Source organism: Crocodylus siamensis, chromosome 6 (assembly GCF_052110815.1).
Source record: "Crocodylus siamensis isolate JL-2025a chromosome 6, ASM5211081v1, whole genome shotgun sequence".
Classification (NCBI taxonomy): Eukaryota; Metazoa; Chordata; order Crocodylia; family Crocodylidae; genus Crocodylus; species Crocodylus siamensis.
This window is the reverse complement of record NC_143400.1, coordinates 30,407,659-30,428,610: the sequence shown is the minus strand read 5'-3', so window position 1 is coordinate 30,428,610 and position 20,952 is coordinate 30,407,659. Positions and strand designations below refer to the sequence as shown.

Below are 20,952 nucleotides of genomic sequence, written 5' to 3'. Positions count from 1 at the left end.
TCTAAATTCTTCACAACAGAAAAATGTCTCTAGTATTTTACTGCAATCAAAAAAAAAGTGAAAAAATGAAGAGCTGACATTTTCCAGGGGGGGACCTCAAGTCTAACAAGGTAGAGAACCACTGCTTTAGAAGTCTTCAGGGCAGGACTCCGGGGTCTGTCCCCGATATGGGACTGGGGGCAAGAGACTCCCATGCCTATAAAATGAGAATCCCAATCCCTTTGCAAAGCACTCAGATTCCTGGTCAAAAACAACTCAGTCAAAGCAAAGCAAAACAAAAGGCAAGATAATATAACTGATCTGTATTAAACTGTACAACGAGGAGTCTGTTCACCAAACATTAAGCAGCAATCCGTTTGGGTAGGGGCATGTTACACACCTATTCCAGATGACCTTCCCCCCACCACGTGGGTATGTGTTGATACATGAACAAAACACCAAATGCAGGAGGCCAAGCCCTTTATAGAAATGTCACCTGCTCAAGGGCAAAAGGCACTGCTCTGAGCCACAAGTCAGGCTTGCTAACTTTTCATACCGATTACCCATTTAATATCAGAGTTTCAAGGTAATGCAAGTTATGAAGGGGGAATGCACAGAGATACCCGCTTTTCCCTAGCTTCCTTCAAGAGTGATGGATACTTGACATAGACAGCAGCAGAGACGGAGGGGGGAGGAAAGGGAAGGAAATATGACTGAGATCTGACATGACCAGCACGAATGATGCATCATTCATTCACCCAGCAAAACAGGCCTTTGCAAACAACCCTCAGGACTTATGGAGATGGTGAATTTTGGCAAGTGAAAAATCAGAGGAAATGTCAGAGCAGCAACAAGGGGGGCTTGGGGAAGACACTTCAAGGCATAATGAATACTTAAGTGGGAGACTGTCCTCGGGAGAAGGCACAAGGCAAGAGGAGAGCTTATGAACTTGGACTCTAGCAGACAGGAACTGCATGCAAGTGAGGCCCAGACACCCCACGGCTGAGGTACAAGGTCTGAATCCCACCGCTGCCATTTCCCGCACCCTAAAACTGTGCTCTGCCTGCTCCTGACAGATTTGAACTTTGCAGCTGGCCCCATCTGAGAACAACTGATTCTGGCATGGCTTCAACACTATTTATCTGACCAGACCAGCTTGGGATGCTCTCCTCCAACTGCTGGAGAGCTGCACTGCTGCTAGTAGAGCTTTGCATTCGTAACTCCTTGAAGCTCTGAAGACACGTTACAGTCCCATCATCCTTAACCTATGGATGAGAGAAAAAGGCAAGCCACTATACAAAGCCTCCTGACTCCCAGTACAGTACCCAGTCCATCAGACCCTGCTAAATTACATTATGTTCCCACAGTGGGGAAACCCTGTTACTGAGGGAGGCCACTGTTAGAATCATGCCAGTGCCCTCTCAGCCACACTGCTGCCAGATGTCACCAAGTGTTTTGGGAAAAAGATGCAAATTCTTTGACAAACCTTCTATAGAACCGACAGCACAACCCAAGACCCAGAAACTTGAGTAGCAAAGAAGAACCCAATGTTGCTGTCGTCCCCTTCACATGGCCATAATTGATAGAGCAGATACAATAATAAAATAAGAACATAGCATTCATCTCCATCTATCATTCAGCACCGTGAAACCATTTTTCCCCCATTTGTCGCAGCAAATAGCAATTGAAGTCAGGTTCCTCAATCCATTGTACCAACACCACTTGGTTATCTCAGGGTGTCAAATTCCTATCAAGCTGTTGGGACCATTTCCTCTTCCCAAATCAAATCAATGAAGCACTAGGTTAGGGAAAGATTAAGTGAGAATCAGACACAAGGACCTTTTCACTCCACACACTGCATATGGGGAAGCTTGGAGACACAGACCCTGGGACTCCTGGTGTTAACAGGACCTTGGTGGAAGTGAAAAAAACAGGCTAAGAGAAGGACGCTGTGGGTTTGATCTAAAGTGAAGGGAAAGGCCCAAAGCTTTGCCAACAAGTAACAGAGGCAACAAAAAACCCCCAGGAAATGAATTTTCAGTGCTACTCATTTGGAAAGCGCTTCCCTCTCGAAGGCTCCTCAGTCCCAGTTCTGGAGTCTGGAGGACAGTTCCTTGCATGAAACCCCTCAGGATGCATTTGCTGAACAGCCAAGTATTACAGTTAAATCCATTTAGTGTTAGGTTTTGTTTTTTTAAGCAATCCCAGGTTAATATTTCCTCACGTCTTGAGCCCCTTGCAAGACGCAGTGCAGGATGCCAAGTTCTCAGAAGCACCCAGTAGAGTCAAATTAACAATTTCACTGAGACTACCGGGATACCAATGGCTATGGGAGGTGTGATCCCCTAGGATGAAGAGGAAGGTAGCTGCTTTCCCGTAAACTGACAAGTTAAGGCAAGAGGGCTATCGTAGATCCATCACTGCCACGTCCTGTTCCATCACTGTGATGTGACTGCAGGTCTGGAAGAAAGAGGTAAGGGAAAACAGAAAAGTGATTCACATGCCCCCTTGAGGCCATTTCAGCGAACCTGCCATGAGCTGCTTGTATGGGCCAGAGGTCTCCGAATCCCACTCTACCACAGACATCTGTCAAGCATGGAAATCTATTAGCCACTCCATACAGAGGAGCAATGGAGACTCAGGGCAGATGAAAGGATGTGACAAAGGTCACATGGAGAGTCAGTAGCCATGCCAGGAGCTGAGCTCAGGACCCCTCTGCTCCAAATCCTGTGAGAAACCATTAGTCCTACATCCTTCCCCAAGCAGGACAGGAAGGCATCTGTCATCAATAGCCCAAGCATTAGGCAACCTGAAGCAGCATTGGCACCTTTATTTTATACCTGGGGAGCTGAGGCAGATAGAGAAATGGGTAGCTCAGCAACTCACTGGCATGGCTGAGGGCAGGAAATGGGTGCTCCAATTCCAGCCCCCCCCCCCAAGTACTGTGGCACCCACTGTTCCTTTAAGGGCCCATTCAATGTTTGACACAGGCACAGGGCTTGCAGGTGAATCTCCTCCAGGTACTAACAGGGCTTGCCTCCCTCTCAGCATGTAGGACACTCAGCCTTCCATGTTCCAAGGGCCTTCCCACAGCATCCCAGTAGAGCCCTTCACCAGCGGGGACACCATGGTACACAGAGGCAAAAGTACTCATCTAAGGCCACAGGAACCTGGCCCTCAGCCCCACCTGTGTATCACCCAAGCCAGGCTGCCTCCTATACCCCCAGGCTCATGCATTACTTTCCTTCCAGGTCTCAGGGTCTGGCCCTTCAGCACAGCTAAAAAACACCAGTGATGCAACAAACAGGCTGAACGAGCTGCAGTTCTCAGTGACCCTTCTCCTCTGCTACTTACCGTGAAGAGCGGAGGATCTTTGGAGTGTGGGTGGAACCCCTTCTGCCTGCAAGATGAGATCTCCTCCAGGCCGTGGTCCGTCAGCTTGAAGAACCCCGTTCTAAGGAGAGAAGATACTTTCTTAACTGCCTGGACCTCCTAAGAAAAGCTGGCTGCTTCAACTGGACTACCCCAACCTATTCCATGATTTCTCATTGTGCTTCTTCCTTAGCAGGTCAACCCACATATCAGGTGCCTTACAATAATACCCAGGGACCCCAAGTGAAGTCAGGGCTCCACTGTGTTAGGTGTTGTACAAACCCATCTGCCAAGCTCTCCAGCATACACAAACAAGACAAGAGAAGAACTGCCCTTCTATTACACGTGGGAAACTGGGGCACAGAGGCTTGAAGTAGCTTGCCCATGGTTATACAGTCAAGTAAATGGAAGAGCTGGGAACTGAATCAAACCTTGACCTCCCTGATCCCAGCCTTCCCAGATTAGTTCAATCCCATTATACAGATCTGTTGGAGTGATCCAAGAGCAAGTATTACTATGGACTTTGTGAAGCTAGTGACAGACATATGTACATTGTTTGTACCCATAATTAGGGGTAGGATTTTACACTACCCTGTTACACCAACATAAAGATGCTTGTAGCTACAGCCCTGGACAGCTGTACTGATATTGTTGTACCTGAACCATCAGAACCTTCCAGGGTGTGGGGTTTAGACCTGGTTAAAGTTCCTGAAGTGCTTTTGAAAGATCTGCCTTTTGCTCTAACTCCAAGACACGCTTCCAAAGCCCACCCCTGCCCATACTTACTCTTGGTATTTTGGCGAACACACAATCGCTATAGACTCAGGCAGCATCATCTGATAGGAGCAGTGTGTGTGCAGGTCCACGCTGGACAGGAACGCCGTCTGGGTAGGGTGAGTCTACAGGGGGAGGAACCAGTGAAGTCCGGTGCCAAGGGAGGTGTTCTGTGTGGCTACAGTTGCTGACAGGGAGGGAGGATCTCCAAGGGTAGGGGCTTATTTTATTTTTATTTTTTTACCAGGATACAGACTACCCAAGGAGGCCTGCTTCAGATTGCAGGGGTTCCCACAAGAGGGCCTGACTGGGGGGGTGCTGGTGAGGCCATGGTATGTGAGCCACAGATTGCAACAAGCCCTGTACAACAACTTCACAGAGCTTCCAATAGCAGTTTGATGACAAGGAACAATGATAGTCAGCAGGGAAGCCTGAGCATTGGCTGTGCTCTGTTCAGCCAACGTCTGGGTACCACAGCCTGACCATACTGAAGAAGGCGGCAATCTCCTTACAAAGCTATCCTCCTCACCCACAAAAAGGCCTTTTCTTTCTCTGCTCAAAACAGGCCAAGGGCACAGTTGTGGCACTCACGTGGATCCAGCCCAGCGTGACGAGACTGTGCTGATCCTGGATGAGGAAGAGCTCCTCCTCATTCTCTGTGTTGCAGTAGTCAGGGCCTCCATATTGCTTGGGAATGATGACATGCGTGATTGTGAACTCATTCATCATCTGGAAGACAAGACAGAGAGGGGCCTTGGTGCTTCTGGACACAGCAAGGCCAAGTGTGCTAGAGTGTCACAAGAAGGCAAAGCCAGGCTCTCATGCTTCTGAGGCATTGCTTTCCATTGCTGCTTGTATTGCACAAGGGTCCAGGTCTGGTGTTTCAGGCAGCACTAGAACAGGGGCATGTTGGCCACATGGTGCTTGAGAAGCTACAAAGCTGCCAGGTCCCTAGTAGCTCAGCCTAGCCATTGAGTACCCTGTGCAGCTGCCAGCCACCGGGTCAGCACAATCTCTGGGATCTAATAAGGGTCACTATACTTTGGTTCCAAAGGACACAGAGGTCTTCCAGCATTGGGAGACTCAGGAGGAGACATCCTAAGATGGAGGGGTGAAAGAATCCTCTTTTGTTAACATGGAAACCTAACAGTGTGCAATACCCGCTTCTTACACATCATCCTACCTGTGCCAGAACTGACAACTACCAAGCCTCTAGCAAATCCAAGAACTGAAGGAACAGGGTCTGTGGAGGGCAGCACCTTACCAGCTTCCCACAGAGGATCCCACATGTCTCCACACCCTTGGCTGTGTTGGCGTCAGCGAGCTGGAGGAATTTGTGGCACAGCTCCTTGGGAATGATGATATGGCGAAGGCCATCGATAGTTACATCTGGGAGGGACAGGAGGAATAGAAATGAATATAAGGCCAGATCTGCTGTGGCCTCCATCAAAAAGGGCTGTGTGCAGTCAATTTTTAAAGTGGGGTGGAGAGGGGCAAGTTATATCAGACCCCCCACACTGAGGAGCAGTGATTTAAAGTAAAAGCTATATATTTAATACAGCACTCCTCAAGAGAAAGCTGGCATGACTGTACCCATTGCTGAGCCACGGAAAGGACAGACTTTCTGAAGGACATGTGGGTTAGTGATGGAATCAAGAATGTTCCTCATGAGCTCTGGCTCCAGCCCAGCACTCTGTTGGATCTTTGTTCCCAAACTACAGGTATAAATGATATAACTGGCCTCTCTAGCTTGGATGCATCCATCTCAAGTGTCTACACCCAAGTTCTTTATCATGGCATTTAATTTTCATTTGAGAAGTAATGCTGGTCATGATGGAGCACTGATCAAGTGACCCCATCAGCACAGAGCACGAAAGCCAGGCCGCGGGATTGACCAGCCCAGTAAAACACTTACTGTGCTCTCCCTTCTGACAGCATCTCCAAAGCCTGGCCATGCCTCAACACTGGAGCTACTGCCAGGCAACAGCACACAAAGGAGTGATAAAGCCATCATTACCCTATTGCCTCCAGATCCAGCAGCCTGGTTGACCAGGGGTTGGATTAGAGTTGGATCATTTAGGGGCAGCCTTTGGTCCAGGTCTGGAGCATGGCTTAAATTCACCCTCTGGAGTGAGAGCTGTTCTGAAACAACATCACCCCCAAAGGTGGATGAGGGAAGAATGAATCAAGGGACAAGTCAGCCCTGACCCAGATCCCCATCATGATTACCAATTTTTGACCTCCATCAGCACCCAGCCCTTGCCCTGAATTTGGCTCTTGATATTAAAAGTTCAGACAAGCTCCTGAGGTGCTCAAAGGGCATCAGCCCTACAGGGAGTTGAGCACTGCCCTCCCCCGCTCCCCAGCTAGGTTCAAGAATCAGCAGCACTGACACAGGATAACGAATTCCAAGAGATACTAACTGTTCTGCAGGGTCCCCAAAGCTGCAGGCTTCAATGATCTGTCCACAGCAGGAGGCTTGGGCAAAGTGCCTTGGTTTGAGGGAGGAACAGGAAGGATACCAATCTTTGGTGTTACGTCAGTGGGAGGCTTTTCCACACCAGGGATCAGGGGACCCTCTGGGCTGGGTTCAGCCTTCCCAAATTCCTGCACAATTTTCAGTCGCTCTTTCTCCAGCTCCTTCCGTCGGATCATCTCCTCAAAGGCATGGAACTGCTCCTGCTCTGCCTGTTGCTGCTTCATCAGGGCCACTCGCTGCCTCTCCTCCTCCAGCTGCTGCTGCAAGGCGAGGTTCCGTGCAAAGTCCTCCTCCTCCTTCCTCTGCAGAGAGAAACATAGGTGGAAGGACATCAGGACAGCACCCTATCTGGCCATGTCACGTGACAAATGAGCTATGTCCTTGCACCACTGATCCCTCAGATGGGCCCTTCCTCAGCCAAAATCATCCCTGAAACTATTTATCCACACACAGGGTCAAGTCACCCAGGAACACATTCATGACTTATGAGGAAAGGCTGAAAGCACTAGGGTTACTTATTCTGGAGAAGACAAGACTGAGGAGGGATTTGATTAACTGCCTTTGTATTCCTGAACAGCGATTATGAAGAGAATGGAGACAGGCTCTTCTCTGTGGCTACAGGGGACAGGACTAGGAGCAATGGCCTCAAGCTGAAGTAGAGGAAATTTCGGTTGGCGATGAGGAGGAATTTTCTGACTCTAAGGGTGGTCAAGCATGTGAACACCCTGTTTAGAGAGACTGTGAATTCTCCATGCTTGGAAACTTTCAAAAGCAGGTTAGACAGACACTTGGCTGGGCTGGTTTAGTCAGGGGGCTGGACTAGATGATCTTGTGAGGTCCCTTCCAGCCCTATTTTCCTAAGATGGTAGGAATCATAGGAAAGTCAAGCTGGAAAGGACCTCACAAGGTCATGTAGTTCAGCCCCCTGCTCAAGACAAAATCATCCTCAACTATACACTACACGCCTACAAGATAAGGCTTCTGACAGATAGGATCCAAGAGCTTCCATCTCGCTCTGCCTTCTGTTGCCTGCTGCCTTTCTGAATGGCAAAGCCAAAGTCCTTAAATGGGGTTAGGACACAGGCTAGTGAGGGCAGGGTGGGCACGAACATCAACAGGACAGAAACCTTATTGAGGATGCAGGAACAAATTATCCCGATGGGCAGAAAGAAAGCAAATGTGGCAGTTGACCATCTTAGCTTAGCGGAGAGCTCTTCAATGAGCTTAAACACAACAAGGAAGCTTACAAGAAATGGGAGCTTAGACAAACAACTTGGGATATAAAAATACTGCTGGGGCATGCAGGGATGAAACCAGGAAGGCCAAAGGCACAACTAGAGTTGCAACTAGCAAAGGATGTGATGGATAACAAGAAGGGTTTCTACAAGTATGTCAGCAACAAGAGGAAGTTCAGGGAAAGTGTGGGTCCCTTACTGAATGGGGGAGGCAAACTAGTGACAGATGACAAGGAAAAGGCTGAAGTACTCAATGCCTTCTTTACCTCAGTCTTCAGAGGCAAGGTCAGCTCCCAGACTACTGCACGGAGCAGCACAGTTTGGGGAGAAGGTGAGCAGCCCTCAGTGGTGAAAGAGCAGATTAGGGATTATTTAGAAAAGTTGGGTGTGTACAAGTCCATGGGGCCAAATGCTATGCAGCTGAGGGTGCTGAGGGAATTGGCTGATGTGACTGCAGCACCGCTGGCCTTTATCTCTGAAAACTTACGGTAACTGGGGGGAGGTCCCAGATGACTGGACACAGCCAAATATAGTGCCCATCTTTAAGAAAGGGAACAAGGACGATCCAGGGAACTACAGACTTCAACCTCACTTCAGTCCCTACAAAAATCATGGAGTAGGTCCTCAAAGAATCCGTTTCTAAGCATCTCAAGGAGAAGGAGATTAGGAACAGTCATGCCTGACCAACCTGACTTTAGTAAGGCTTTTGCTATAGTCTTTCACAGCATTCTTACAAGCACGGTGAAGAAGCATAGGTTGGATGAATGCACTGCCAAGTGGATAGAAAACTGGCTGGAGAGTTGGACTTAACGGATAGTAATCAATGGCTCAATGTTTAGCTGGCAGCTAGTATCAAGTGGAGTGCCCCAGGGGTCAGTTCTGGAGCTGATTTTGTTCAGTACCTTCATTAACTATCTGGAAGATGGGATGGATTGCACCCTCAGAAAGTTTCTGGATGACACCAAGCTGGGGGATGTAGAGACCTAGACAAATTGGAAGATTGGGCCAAAAGAAATCTTATGAAGTTCTACTGCCAGGCCCTTCTCCCCCGGGAGCAGCAGGGGAGAGCTCCGTCTCCCTCCACGACTAAGGAGGACTCTGGGACCTCCCGCTCTGCCCAGTCAGGGGCATGGACCAAGGTGGTCAAGGGCGCGAAGGCTCGCCGCACCAAGGGCCCTCCCTCCCCGGAGCTTAGCAACAGGTTCACACCTCTTGCAGCCCCAGCAAAGACTGCTCAGTTGCCGGCTCCCGCAGGCAACCCAGGCTCGACCGCAGCTACTGGCCCCGCTCTCCCGAAGACAAAGCAAAAGGTGTTTGTTGTGGGAGACTCCATCCTGCGGGGCACTGAGGGGGCAATCTGCCGCCCCGACCCCTTAGCCCGGGAAGTCTGCTGCTTCCCGGGGGCCCACATCCGAGACATTGCGGAGAGGATCCTGCAGCTCCTCCGGCCCACAGACCACTACCCCATGCTCCTTATTCACGTGGGCACCAATGACACGGCTCAGAGCACCCCCAGCCAGGTCATGAGGCGCTACAGGGAGTTGGGAGCGGGGCTTAGGGGTCTGGGAGCTCAGGTGGTGTTTTCGTCGATCCTCCCAGTCTCGGGCTATGGGCTGAGGAGGGAGAGGAGGATCCACGCAGTGAACCAAAGACTGAGACGCTGGTATCATCGGGAAGGCTTTGGCTTCCATGACCACAGCCCGCTCTTTGGCGAGAGAGGCAGCGAGCTGCTGGGAAGAGATGGCCTCCACCTCTCTCCCCTGGGGAGGAGGCTCTTCTCAGCCAGGCTGGCTGACCTGCTCCACCGGGCTTTAAACTAAGCCTGCTGTGGGATGGGGGGACTACTGCCACTGCTGGCCCGCTGAGCAACCCTTGCAAAGCCAGCGGGCCAAGGCACTTAAGGGAGCCTACCCCTGCCTCAGCCCTGGCACAATCTGTGGGCAAGGCAAGAGCCCCCAAGGGGACACTTGCCTGCCTGTACACTAATGCCAGGAGCCTGGGCAACAAGCAGGACGAGCTCGTCCTCCTGCTCAGTGCAAAGAAATACGATGTCATTGGGATAACAGAGACCTGGTGGGACTCCACCCATGACTGGACCATGGGTATAGAGGGCTATACCCTGTACAGGAGGGATCGTGTTGACAAAAGGGGCAGGGGTGTAACTCTCTATGTGAAGGAAAGCTACATGTCCCTGCAAGCTGATGTTGGCGACCGGCATGGACAGCTAGAGACCCTCTGGGTAAAAATTCGTGGGGAATACAGCACAGGGGACACAACAGTGGGAGTCTACTACAGACCTCCCACTCAAAGTCCTGAGATTGACCAGGAGTTCGCCCGGGAACTGACTGAGGCCGCTTGCTCCAGGACCTTGGTTGTCATGGGTGACTTCAATTACACGGACATCTCGTGGGAAGATCACTCAGCAAAATCCAAGAGGTCGCAAAGCTTTCTCTCATGCGTGGATGACCTCTACCTGACTCAAGAAGTCTATGGGCCAACGAGAGGCAAAGCGCTGCTCGACCTGGTACTGGCTACGGGGGACGACCTAATCGGCGACCTAGTGATCGATGGGAAGCTGGGTGACAGCGACCACGAGCTGATCACCTTCACCATCCGCCGTAAAGCTGGCCAGTCAGTCAGCAACACAGAAGTCCTTGACTTCAGGAAAGCCGACTTTGACAACCGACTTTGACAAGCTCAAGAGGCTAGTTGGTCAGGCCCTCAGGGACCGTGACCCCAGGGTGATGGGAGTTCAAGAAGAGCGGTTGCTCCTCAAGGAAGCAATCCTCAATGCACAAGCTAAATCTATTCCAACACAGAGGAAAGGCAGCAAGAAGGCACAGCAGCCCCCCTGGCTCTCCAGGGACCTAGCAGACCTCCTGTGGCTTAAAAGGAAAGCCTACAAAGGATGGAGGATGGGATTCACCTCCAAGGAGGATTACTCCGCGCTAGTCCGGTCCTGCAGGGACCAAACCAGGAAAGCCAAGGCTGCAACTGAACTCCAACTAGCTTCAGGCATCAAGGACAACAAAAAGTCCTTTTTCAGATACGTGGAGAGCCGGAGGAAAAGCAAGGGCAACGCTGGACCCCTGCTAAACCAGATGGGGCAACTGGCAACTGACGCCCAGGAAAAAGCCAACCTATTAAATAGGTACTTTGCGTCAGTCTTTCATCAGTCACATGGGATGCCCATGCCTGCTATGGGACAGGGAAATCTGGGTGAGGGGGATCCCCTACTCTCTATAAATGCTGACCCCGTGAAGGAACACCTTGAGAAGCTGGATACCTTCAAGTCAGCCGGCCCTGACAATCTGCACCCCAGGGTACTCAAGGAGCTGGCGAGCGTCATATCCATGCCAGGGGCTGGGCTCTTTGAAAACTGCTGGCGCTCTGGTGTAGTGCCCGAAGACTGGAAGAAGGCCAATGTGGTGCCGATCTTCAAGAAAGGGAGGAGAGTGGATCCGGCTAACAACAGGCCCATTAGCCTGACTTCTATCCTGGGGAAGATCTTAGAAAAGTTTATTAAGGAGGCCATCCTTGAGGGCCTGGCCCAGGCTACCATCCTAAGGGTTTGTTCGGGTAGGTCTTGTTTGACCAATCTCATTTCCTTCTATGACCAGGTGACCTATCACCTGGACAAGGGAGAAGAGATTGATGTCATATATCTTAACTTCAAAAAAGCTTTTGATCTGGTATCCCATGATCACCTCTTGGCCAAACTGGCCAATTGTGGCCTTGGCTCCACCACGATCCGCTGGCTGGGAAATTGGCTCCATGGTCAGACCCAGAGGGTTGTGATTGATGGCAGTCACTCATCGTGGTGCCCTGTGACCAGTGGGGTCCCTCAAGGCTCTGTCCTGGGACCCATACTGTTCAACATCTTCATTAACGATGTGGACATTGAAGTCAGGAGTGGACTGGCCAAGTTCGCCGATGACACCAAACTTTGGGGCAAAACATCCACACCAGAAGATAGGCGGGTGATCCAGGCTGACCTGGACAAGCTCAGCAAATGGGCAGACGAGAACCTGATGGTGTTTAACACCGAAAAATGCAAGGTTCTCCACCTTGGGAGGAAAAACCTGCAGCACCCTTATAGGCTCGGCAGTGCTACGTTGGTTAGCACTACAGAAGAAAGAGACTTGGGGGTCATCATTGACCACAAGATGAACATGAGCCTGCAATGCAATGCTGAGGCTAATAAAGCGACCAAAACGCTGGCATGCATCCATAGATGCTTCTCGAGCAAATCCCGGGATGTCATTCTCCCCTTGTACTCGGCCTTGGTGAGGCCACAGCTGGAGTACTGCGTCCAGTTTTGGGCTCCACAATTCAAAAAGGATGTGGAGAAGCTTGAGAGAGTCCAGAGGAGAGCCACGCGCATGATCAGAGGTCAGGAAAACAGATCTTACGATGACAGGCTGAGAGACATGGGACTCTTTAGCCTGGAAAAGTGCAGGCTCAGGGGTGATCTGATGGCCACCTATAATTTTATCAAGGGTGACCACCAGGATCTGGGGGAACGTTTGTTCACCAGAGCGCCCCAAGGGATGACGAGGTCAAACGGTCACAAACTCCTGCAAGACCGTTTCAGGCTGGACATAAGGAAGAATTTCTTTACTGTCCGAGCCCCCAAGGTGTGGAACAGTCTGCCAGCGGAGGTGGTTCAAGCACCTACATTGAACACCTTCAAGAGTAAATTGGATGCTTATCTTGCTGGGATCCTATGACCCCAGCTGACTTCCTGCCCTTTGGGCAGGGGGCTGGACTCGATGATCTCCCGAGGCCCCTTCCAGCCCTAATGTCTATGAAATCTATGAAAGACAAGTGCCAAGTCCTGCACTTAGGACAGAACAATCCCATCCACTGGTGCAGACTGGGGACTGACTAGCTGGACAGCAGCTCTGCAGAAAATGACCCAGAGGTTACAGTGGACAATAAGCTGGATATGAGTCAGCAGTGTCCCCTTGTTGCCAAGAAGGGTAACAGCATACTGGGCTGCATTGGCAGGTGTGTTGCCAGTAGGTCAAGGGAAGTGATTGTTCCCCTGTATTTGGCACTGGTGAGGCCATATCTGGAGTTCCGTTGCCAGTTTTGGGCCCCTCATTACAGAAAGGATGTGGACAAGTTGGAGAGTCCAGCAGAGGGCAATGAAAATAGTTAGGGGGCCGAGGCACACGACTTCTGAGGACAGGCTCAGGGAACTGGGTTTTTTAGTTTGCATAAGAGAAGACTGAGAGGGGATCTGATAGCAGCCTTTGGGACCACCCTTCAGGTTGTTAAAGAGGATGGAACTAGACTGTTTTCAGTGGTGACAGATAACAGAACAAGGAGCAATGGTCTTGAAATTGCAGCAAGGGAGGTGTAAGTTGGATATTAGGAAAAACACTCTTACTAGGAGGGTGGTGAAGCACTGGAACAGGTTTACCTAGAAAGGTGGTAGAGGTTTTTAAGGCCTAACTTGACTAAGCCCTGGCTGGGATCATCTAGTTGGGGACAGTCCTGCTTTGAGCAGGCAGTTGGACTAGATACTTCCAACCCTAATTTCCTATGGTTCTACGACAGGGGCAATTCCTAACAGTGCTCACACTTTATGCTTGCAAACATCAGGGAGTCTACCCTATGCCTTACCTAAAGAGGAGATGGGAGCAGGGAGGGGTTGAGGAGCAGCCTGTAGTTCAGGAAGATGGCTGGATTCCCACCCCCAGCCTGAAACGTGATTGGGAAAGCTGGCTCTTAGCTCTGTGATACATAAGGCTGTGATGCTACCAGTGCAGAATCATGTCACCCAGGTGCATGAAGACAGTCTGGGGTGACTTTCCCAGATTCCTCTGAAGAGATGCCTGGGCATATTCATCATCTCTTACCTTCCTCTCACTGTATTCCGCATATTCTTTATTGTATCTCATCAACAGCTCCTTCTTGAGCTCTTCAGCTCGGGGAAACGCAACCTCTTTGAGTTTCTGAGGAAGGGAAACAAATGGAGATGATGGCAGGGTAGGGACAGCAGGACTAGTAAGCAAACTAGGATGTGTAACACCATGACATAAACTGCTCCCATACACAACGCAAGGACAGCTGAAGCCACGAGTTGTCTGGGTGGGGGTGGAACGCTGCTATGATACTGAAGCAGATGTAATCCAGAGGCAGGGGGCTTACAGCAGTGGCACCCTACCCAGCAAGAAGCAGCCAACTGCTAGTATGGCAGTCTGCTGCTGCAGTGGGATATGCCTCTTGCTGATCTACTGGGGATGAAACATCCTTAGATCCCTATTCCCATCTCATGGCTAGGGAAGAAGGTAATCCCTTGGCTCCTTCATCCACAGATAGTACTGAGATGGACAGTCCCAACACATACCACCTACGGACTCACATATTTAACCAAAGGGAACAGGCACCCTTGAAGAGTAGAACGAGGCTCCATAAAAACAGCCTGGTGACTGTCACTACAGAGAGCCTATATTCTTATGCACCCAGTAGCTGCTCTTTCTGGCTGAGCATAAGACCAACATACCAGAGACACAGGGGCCTAGCCCAACACCAGGCAGCTTGACCAGGCCACCTGATGGACCCCACTACACCCAAACATTCCAAGCTCAAGGCCAAGAAAGGTTGCAACTCACCTTCACAGTCTCCTTCTTTTCAGGGATGACAGCCGTCCTGTAATCCCGGTGTTTTGGCAGCTTCTCGATAAACAGCCTGGGAAGGCAGAGCCAAAAGGTCACCTCAATGGACAGCAACATTGAGATGCAGGGTGCCAAGCTTTTTACTGGGCTTTTTCTTGCTGCCCCCTGTACTCCCATTCCGATGCTTATGTGGGACATAGAATTCTGCCTTCCACGCATCAAGACCCTCCCTAGCAATTTGGGGGATATATTTGTACTTCATCTGTATAGCACCTTATACATGGCTATTTGGGCCCATCAATAGAGACCTCAGGTGCTACCTCAGTATTGAAAAACTTAACAGACCTCTGTTTAAAAACATTCAAGCAGGTCTCTCACATCTAGTTTTGCCTGGTGAGAAAGAAGGTGTCTAGGACTGCACCCAAGTGTCTGACAACACAATGTGCCACAGAACTCTCACTGGGAGCAGCGAGTCTGTGTCCCTTGCATAGCGAAGCCCCATTCACTCAAACTATTGCACATTTCTCTGCCAGGCTCAGGGGCTGGCACTGCTCCTGAGGGCATAGAGAAAGCAGCTCTAAGCTCCTGATCAGGAGGCTGCCTGGTGCCAGGGCACACCCTGAGCAGGCTGGAAGAGCTTGTTTCTAGCTGGTGCCAGTTGTCAAGGGCAGCCACAAGAAGTGCTGGGACCAATGATGCCAGGGCACGCTGGTTTCCCACAGCCATGTGCCCAGCTGCAGGACTCAGAACACTGGCAGCAGGTGCCACCACTGGGTGTCTTACTATGGGGCTGACCCCTCATTCCAGCTACAGGGGTGGTTCTGTGCCATAGGGGAGTCACTTGTGTCACTCCTGACACCGAAACCAGACACTCTCAGCTGGACCTTAAGCCATTAGCTATGGGACAAAATCTGTCTTCAGAAAGAGTGCAAATCCAGGGCAGTGTCACTGACTGCAGGGTGACACTGTGTAACCGCGGAGAGCATTGAATGGTTGGAGGTCAGAAGAGAACACCACAATCAAACCCTCCAGCCTCCTCCCTCCCAGTCCAGGCAACGTCAACTAGATCTCATGAGGCCTTTATCTATTATGATTCAATGCTATGGGAACACATGCAGAGACCTAGATTCTCTCTTTAGCAGTGGTGCAAGTAACTCTGTGGAAACCAAGTGCCATTATGTCATATTTGCACAAGTGACTATGGCTCAGAACAGCAATGAGGAGCCCAGAGTCAGAGCCCGGTGTTAATGATAGGCATTCAATTAGCTGATCCAAGCATATACACCTAGAGCGAATGAGCTGTGCTGTCCCTAACACCAATGAATTTAAATACAGTAAGATTCCTCCTAACCAGACCACAAGGAAAGATAAGCGCCTTGTGTATTTTAAGGCTTCTGCAGAGGAAACACACCAGTGCCTGTTACTGAGATGATGAAGGAGCTGTCAGCTCAGCTGTTTAGCTAAGGAAGGTTGTTTCACACAGTAAACTGAAAAGATTCCACTTGGTTTTACGCTTTGCAGCTCCCTGGCCTCCCTCCCTCAAGCACAAAGCCATGCCCATAAAAGCTCAGGAGTTGGAAGGGGTAAGCGAGCCTGGTGCCCAGGCTCAGCAGGGAAAAATGAACTGAATTTAAGAGGGTGGGCCTGGGACACTGTCCTCAGGGCCAGGCACAGGAGGGAAGAAAGTGATGGTGGTGGGGACAACTATCTTATGGGTAGCCAGGCTGATTTATCAGGTGCAGGAAGGATTTTTTTCCCCCCTTAGCTTCTAATTAGGCTCAAGGAAATGAGTATAAGAAAACTAGGTTGAGCTTTGTGGAGGGGTGCAAGGGAGCTTGACTTTCAATACAAGTTTGGCTTCTACCTCCCAAAGGTTCCTTTGAAAATCCCAGCATTAAATCCTTTACAGATCAACACATTCATCTTTCATCAGCTTGAGATCCCAGCCCCAGTAGCCATCCTGTCTGAGTTAGTTATTGGACGGGAGATCTTCCACAAAAGTCCAGAGACCTGCAGCAAGAGTTGATGGCAATGCAGAGCTTGATGTGACTGGGTGCTCAGCTCCAGATCTCCCACTTACCTGCTGGCAATTCACCACTGGCCCTAGAGGCAGGGCACCAAAACAGTTCACCTTTAATTTCAGCCACGGTTGACCTAATCCCCAGCCCCTGACCACACAGCCTTCTACAGGCTCTCTCACATGGGCCAAGAGCTGCTAGGTCCAATTGGAATGCACATCTAGCAAGGCTGTGAATGAAAACATCCCTAAGCTGAGCTGGGCAGCAGCAGGAAAAAACTCCTCACAAGCAAGGGAGTTTTTTTAAAGGGTGGGGACCTGGCTGTGACTGGGGAAGAAGGAGAAGGAAGCAAGAAGAGAGAAATCCCCAGTGGCCTTGTTCAATTCTCAAAGGGTTAACACACTTCCTAGGAACCAAGAAGGTTTCTAGCCATGATGGGTTAGGACATGTTGGATTTGGAAGCTGGCTGATGGTCTTTTAGTGTAACCCAGTGGTTTTCACCCTCGTTAGACCTGAGACCCACCTTGGAACTTGTCAGCTCTTAGCTTTCACTTGTTTTTTGGCTATAGAAAAATACTAGAGCCATTCTTCTGTTACAGGGAGCGCAAAGAGCCCACACCAGAGCAGGATGGTTCTGACATTCCGGATTTCTATTTGAAACCTCTGGGTTTTTGCATACCTAACAGCAAAGAGAGCACATAGCACTCCACAGTTCCCTTAAAAAAAAAAAAAAAACAACTCTCTCAGCACTCTGGTTGAGATCACTGGTCTAGGCAATGTTTCTCAATCTGTGGATTGAGACCCACAAGTGAGTCGCAAGAATATACGAAAGGGTCAGGAACAAACTTGAAAAACACAGTTTCCTTTAAAGGAGAAAAATGCAGGAAACCCTGGCTTTTCCGTTGCAGACTGGTGCTGGGGGACTGGGGACTGAGGGCAACAGGTCAGGAGTAAGGGGCACTGGGTTGGGACTGGCCACTAATGTTTACAAATAGGTCCTGGTACAAAACGGTTGAGAACCACTAGTCTAGCCAATGGTCTGAACTTATACAGTGCTTCCTGCTCACTGCAGAGAGGCAAATGGGATCATCAGTCTTATTCTAAAGGTGGGGAAACTAAGGCACAGAGAGGACCTGCCCAAAGTGACTGGGGGAGTGAGCAGCAGGAGTGCTCTGAGGTTAGTAATGCCCAACACAGGACACATGAGAGGCCCATGCCCTAGATCACACAAGGGGAATAAGTGAAGGGAGGGTTCTTACGTGATGTACTTGTTGTACAGGATGAAGGCACGCTCGATATTGCCCTCCTCTGCATAAATCGTTGCCATGCGGAGCATTTCCACACCGGAGCGGTAGTATCGACGCGGTGGGACATCCTCATTCACCTCCACAGAGCTTCCCATCTGCGTAAGACCCCGCACCCTCTCCTCTGGGGTGAGGCTGGCATCCATGTGGTCAGGCATTAGGCTCACTTGTCTGGAAAGAGGATGCCCAGGAAAGCTGCTTTATCGCAGGTACAGCCTCTTCATACAACCCTCCCAGGTAGACAGCCCCACCTAGGCACAAAGGGGTACCCAGGGAAAGGGAATCTAGTTAGTGGGCTGAGCAGTCCTGAGGCAGGAACTGGAGGAAGAGCTGAGGTTTGGACATAGGTGTTTCAGACTTGCAGCTAAGATGAGACTGTTTTGGAGTTTCCCTGCAATGGCAAATAGGCACTAAAACTTTCTTTTCAACAACAGATTAGGCCAAATTTGCATCTCACCACCTTCCAGAGCCATCTGCAAGGCACATCAGTCAAACCAAGCACGCTTCCAGGTGCTCAGGGGAAAGAACCAGCTGCCCATGGCTACCACACCAAGTCATCAACTACTACATGGAGCAGCAGCAAGAACATAGCTCATTCTGTTACAAATAACAGCCATAGCTTCACGTAGGTTCTCATTTTGTGGCAGCCACTGCTACGGCACTGCCAGTAACTAAACAGTACCAAAAAGGTCACAACTAAAAGGCCACTCAAACCATAATCCCTGCAGAGTCTCCTTGCTGTTTAAGCACAATAAGCCAACCACTGATTCTCTCCCTACTTTCTTTATGCCCCTACAAACATCCCCTGTCTTTCTGGGAGTGCACCTCAGCCTGGCCCCCACTCACCAGGGTCCCTGCAAACACGTGGCTGGCCATCCTCATGCCTTGTGGCATGCTGCATGCACACCCTGTAAACTGAGAAGGGCCAGGAAGCAAAGCAGAAGAGGAGGCGTTCACACAATTCTTACCTGCTTCATTTACCCTTTTGCTGGAGACCCATTCATCTTGCCTGATATATACTGGCCACATGAACACCCTCCAGCAGATGGCTTTTACCCAGTACCAAAGTCCTAGTACTGAATCTACAAATCCCACAACAACAGATCGCCACAACCATGTGAATATGATTTACTGGATCCTCCCACTAAACAAGGGAATGGGTCATATCCAGGCACAGGCAGCCACCTTTCGCTCTTGAGCCCTAGTGGCAACACAAGCTGCATTCCCACATTTCTCTCCATGTAAAAACCTCTTTTCACAGGCAACCCCACAAGTCAGTCTTCAGTTGGGCAATGCACGGTGAACTGTCAATGACAATGTTTTCTAAACAAGGGCTGTTGCAATAAATACCACAATAGTTGACTCATGATCTAAACACAATACAGGGTGCTCAGTCTAACACCCAGGTAACCACAGACCAGAAAACAGCTGAGACCCTTCCCTACAACACATGACACCTGGAGGAACGAGGCTTACAGCAAAGCCATTTGCCCACACAAGCCTTCCCTGAAGGTGAACCGGAATCGTGTTCTGAGCAACATGCTAACGCAGCGTTGGGCTGTCACACAAGGGCAACCACAAAGCAGTCTTCACTGGAAGCCTACCCTGGGTGAGGGGGACTGACAAGGGTCTGTGTCCACAGCACAGACGAGCCACCCCAGATGCACAGCACGGCCCCCAACTTCTTTTAGCCTCGAGACCCCTTGGAGCACGCCAGCGCTGAGCTTTCTTGCCTACAGAAAACATACAAGAGCGGCTCTGCTGCTGCAAAGAACTGAGGGCGAGAGCCAGAGCGGTCTCGGCAGCTCTCGTGCTTCCCCTCACAAAGCAGTTGCAGGGGCCTGTGCCCCAAGGGGGGCTCATAGCGTGGCACTCTCACTGCCACGGATCCTGGGGCAGCTCCATGAGCCCAGGGTTTCTCTTCCCTCGCCCCAGCGAGCTGCTCGCACCCCACATCCTCCTGGTCTCACTGCTGTTGTCCTCCTCGGCCCTGCCAGCACCCTGCTCCAGGTTCCCCCAGCCTTCATACTGCAGTGCCATACCCTGCTGCTCTGCGCGGGTTAGTCTCTACAGTGCTGACCCACTCCTGCCTCACTTCGGTCTGAGGCAGCGAAATCCCTTCCCCAGGGGCAGGGGCAGGGGCAGGGGCTCACTCACCCCCCTCCCCCCCGAGATCTCAGATCCACAGCCAAGCCCCACGCAGCCCCCTCCGAGCTATGCCCGCCCTCAGCCCCCTGTCTGCTTCCCCGGCCCCGGCCCCGGCTGACCTGCCGGCCCACAAGGCAGGCCACCGGGGGCCTGCAACACCACTTCCGGGTAGCCGGCTTCAGCCTATAGGAACAGACGCTGAGAAACCTCGAGACCCAGCCTTTCCTGCGACCTCATTGTGAACGGCCAATCAAGAGGAGCGGCTACATCCGGGGTGTCGCCTCCCGCCACTGTCTTCCGGCGGGGTGACTTTTTTTTTAATGCTTAAAAGCCACCAACTTGAGCATAAAGGGGGCGGGGCGACGGCCATTTTGAGGCAGTCACTGGAGGACGCCTCATGGGGAGGGAAGTTCTTAAAGGGGCCGCGCAGGAAAGCAGGCAGCTGCTCCACCCCGCACAGCGACTGCATCCGAGGGAGGCCCCGGGCTTCCCCAGAGCGCAGCCCGGCTGCCTGCAGCACTGCTTGGCTTCCCCGTCATAGGTTACATGTATTATGCAATTCATACGTTACATGTATTATGCAATTCACTGGTGAATCGCACAATAAATTTAGACAGGCCAGACTGGCAAAAGTAATGATCACATCCCGGCAGTTATGGTAGTGCTTGGAAACGTGTAACAACTTCATAGCTGGTTTCTCTGCAGCTTTCATTTGAATGTGTGGCAGGTCCCGACAATCCACAGGAAAGAGGGGTATTTCAGCCAATGCATCAAAGCATGTGCTATTAGTGCCCAGCTGGCTTTGCAAGCAACCTGCACCAGGGAAGAAAAAAAAAAACAAGTAAAGAACGCGGCGTACCGGATCGTCTCGTGTACAACATGCCCACAATACAACACCCGCCCTCTTCTGTTTGGGAAAGGCACAGCGCAAAGATCTTTCCTTGTGGCACATACCCGGGTAGCAGCAGGCAGGAACCTGATGCTCACTGTAGATCGCTGCAGGTTTTACCTTCAGGT

General features: G+C 50.8%; 1 protein-coding gene across 3 annotated transcripts; it reads right to left on the bottom strand.

Moving 5' to 3' along the window:
• Positions 1-287: 287 nt before the first annotated feature.
• STAMBP (STAM binding protein) lies at positions 288-20,249 on the bottom strand. Of its 3 annotated transcripts, none has more exons than XM_090052009.1 (10): positions 20,055-20,249; positions 17,743-17,958; positions 14,463-14,538; positions 13,707-13,802; positions 6,549-6,906; positions 5,390-5,514; positions 4,717-4,854; positions 4,138-4,250; positions 3,334-3,433; positions 288-2,439 (listed from the first exon to the last, which is right to left on the bottom strand). In XM_090052009.1, the coding sequence occupies exons 2-10, from the start codon at positions 17,943-17,945 to the stop codon at positions 2,383-2,385; spliced, it is 1,266 nt and encodes a 421-aa protein (XP_089908135.1). In that variant the 5' UTR covers positions 17,946-17,958; positions 20,055-20,249; the 3' UTR covers positions 288-2,382. The 3 variants fall into 3 exon arrangements, with proteins under 3 accessions (XP_089908135.1, XP_089908136.1, XP_089908137.1); XM_090052010.1 differs by lacking the exon at positions 20,055-20,249 and adding an exon at positions 19,830-19,945; XM_090052011.1 differs by lacking the exon at positions 20,055-20,249 and adding an exon at positions 18,756-19,803.
• Between the last annotated feature and the right edge of the window lie 703 nt (positions 20,250-20,952).

Coding starts and splice junctions, on each gene's coding strand:
- STAMBP (XM_090052009.1), bottom strand. CDS start 17,945: ATGCCTGACCACATGGATGCCAGCCTCACCCCAGAGGAGAGGGTGCGG. Junction 14,539..17,742: donor CTGTACAACAAGTACATCAC/GTAAGAACCCTC, acceptor CTGCCTTCCCAG/GCTGTTTATCGAGAAGCTGC. Junction 4,855..5,389: donor GGATCCTCTGTGGGAAGCTG/GTAAGGTGCTGC, acceptor CTTGTCTTCCAG/ATGATGAATGAGTTCACAAT.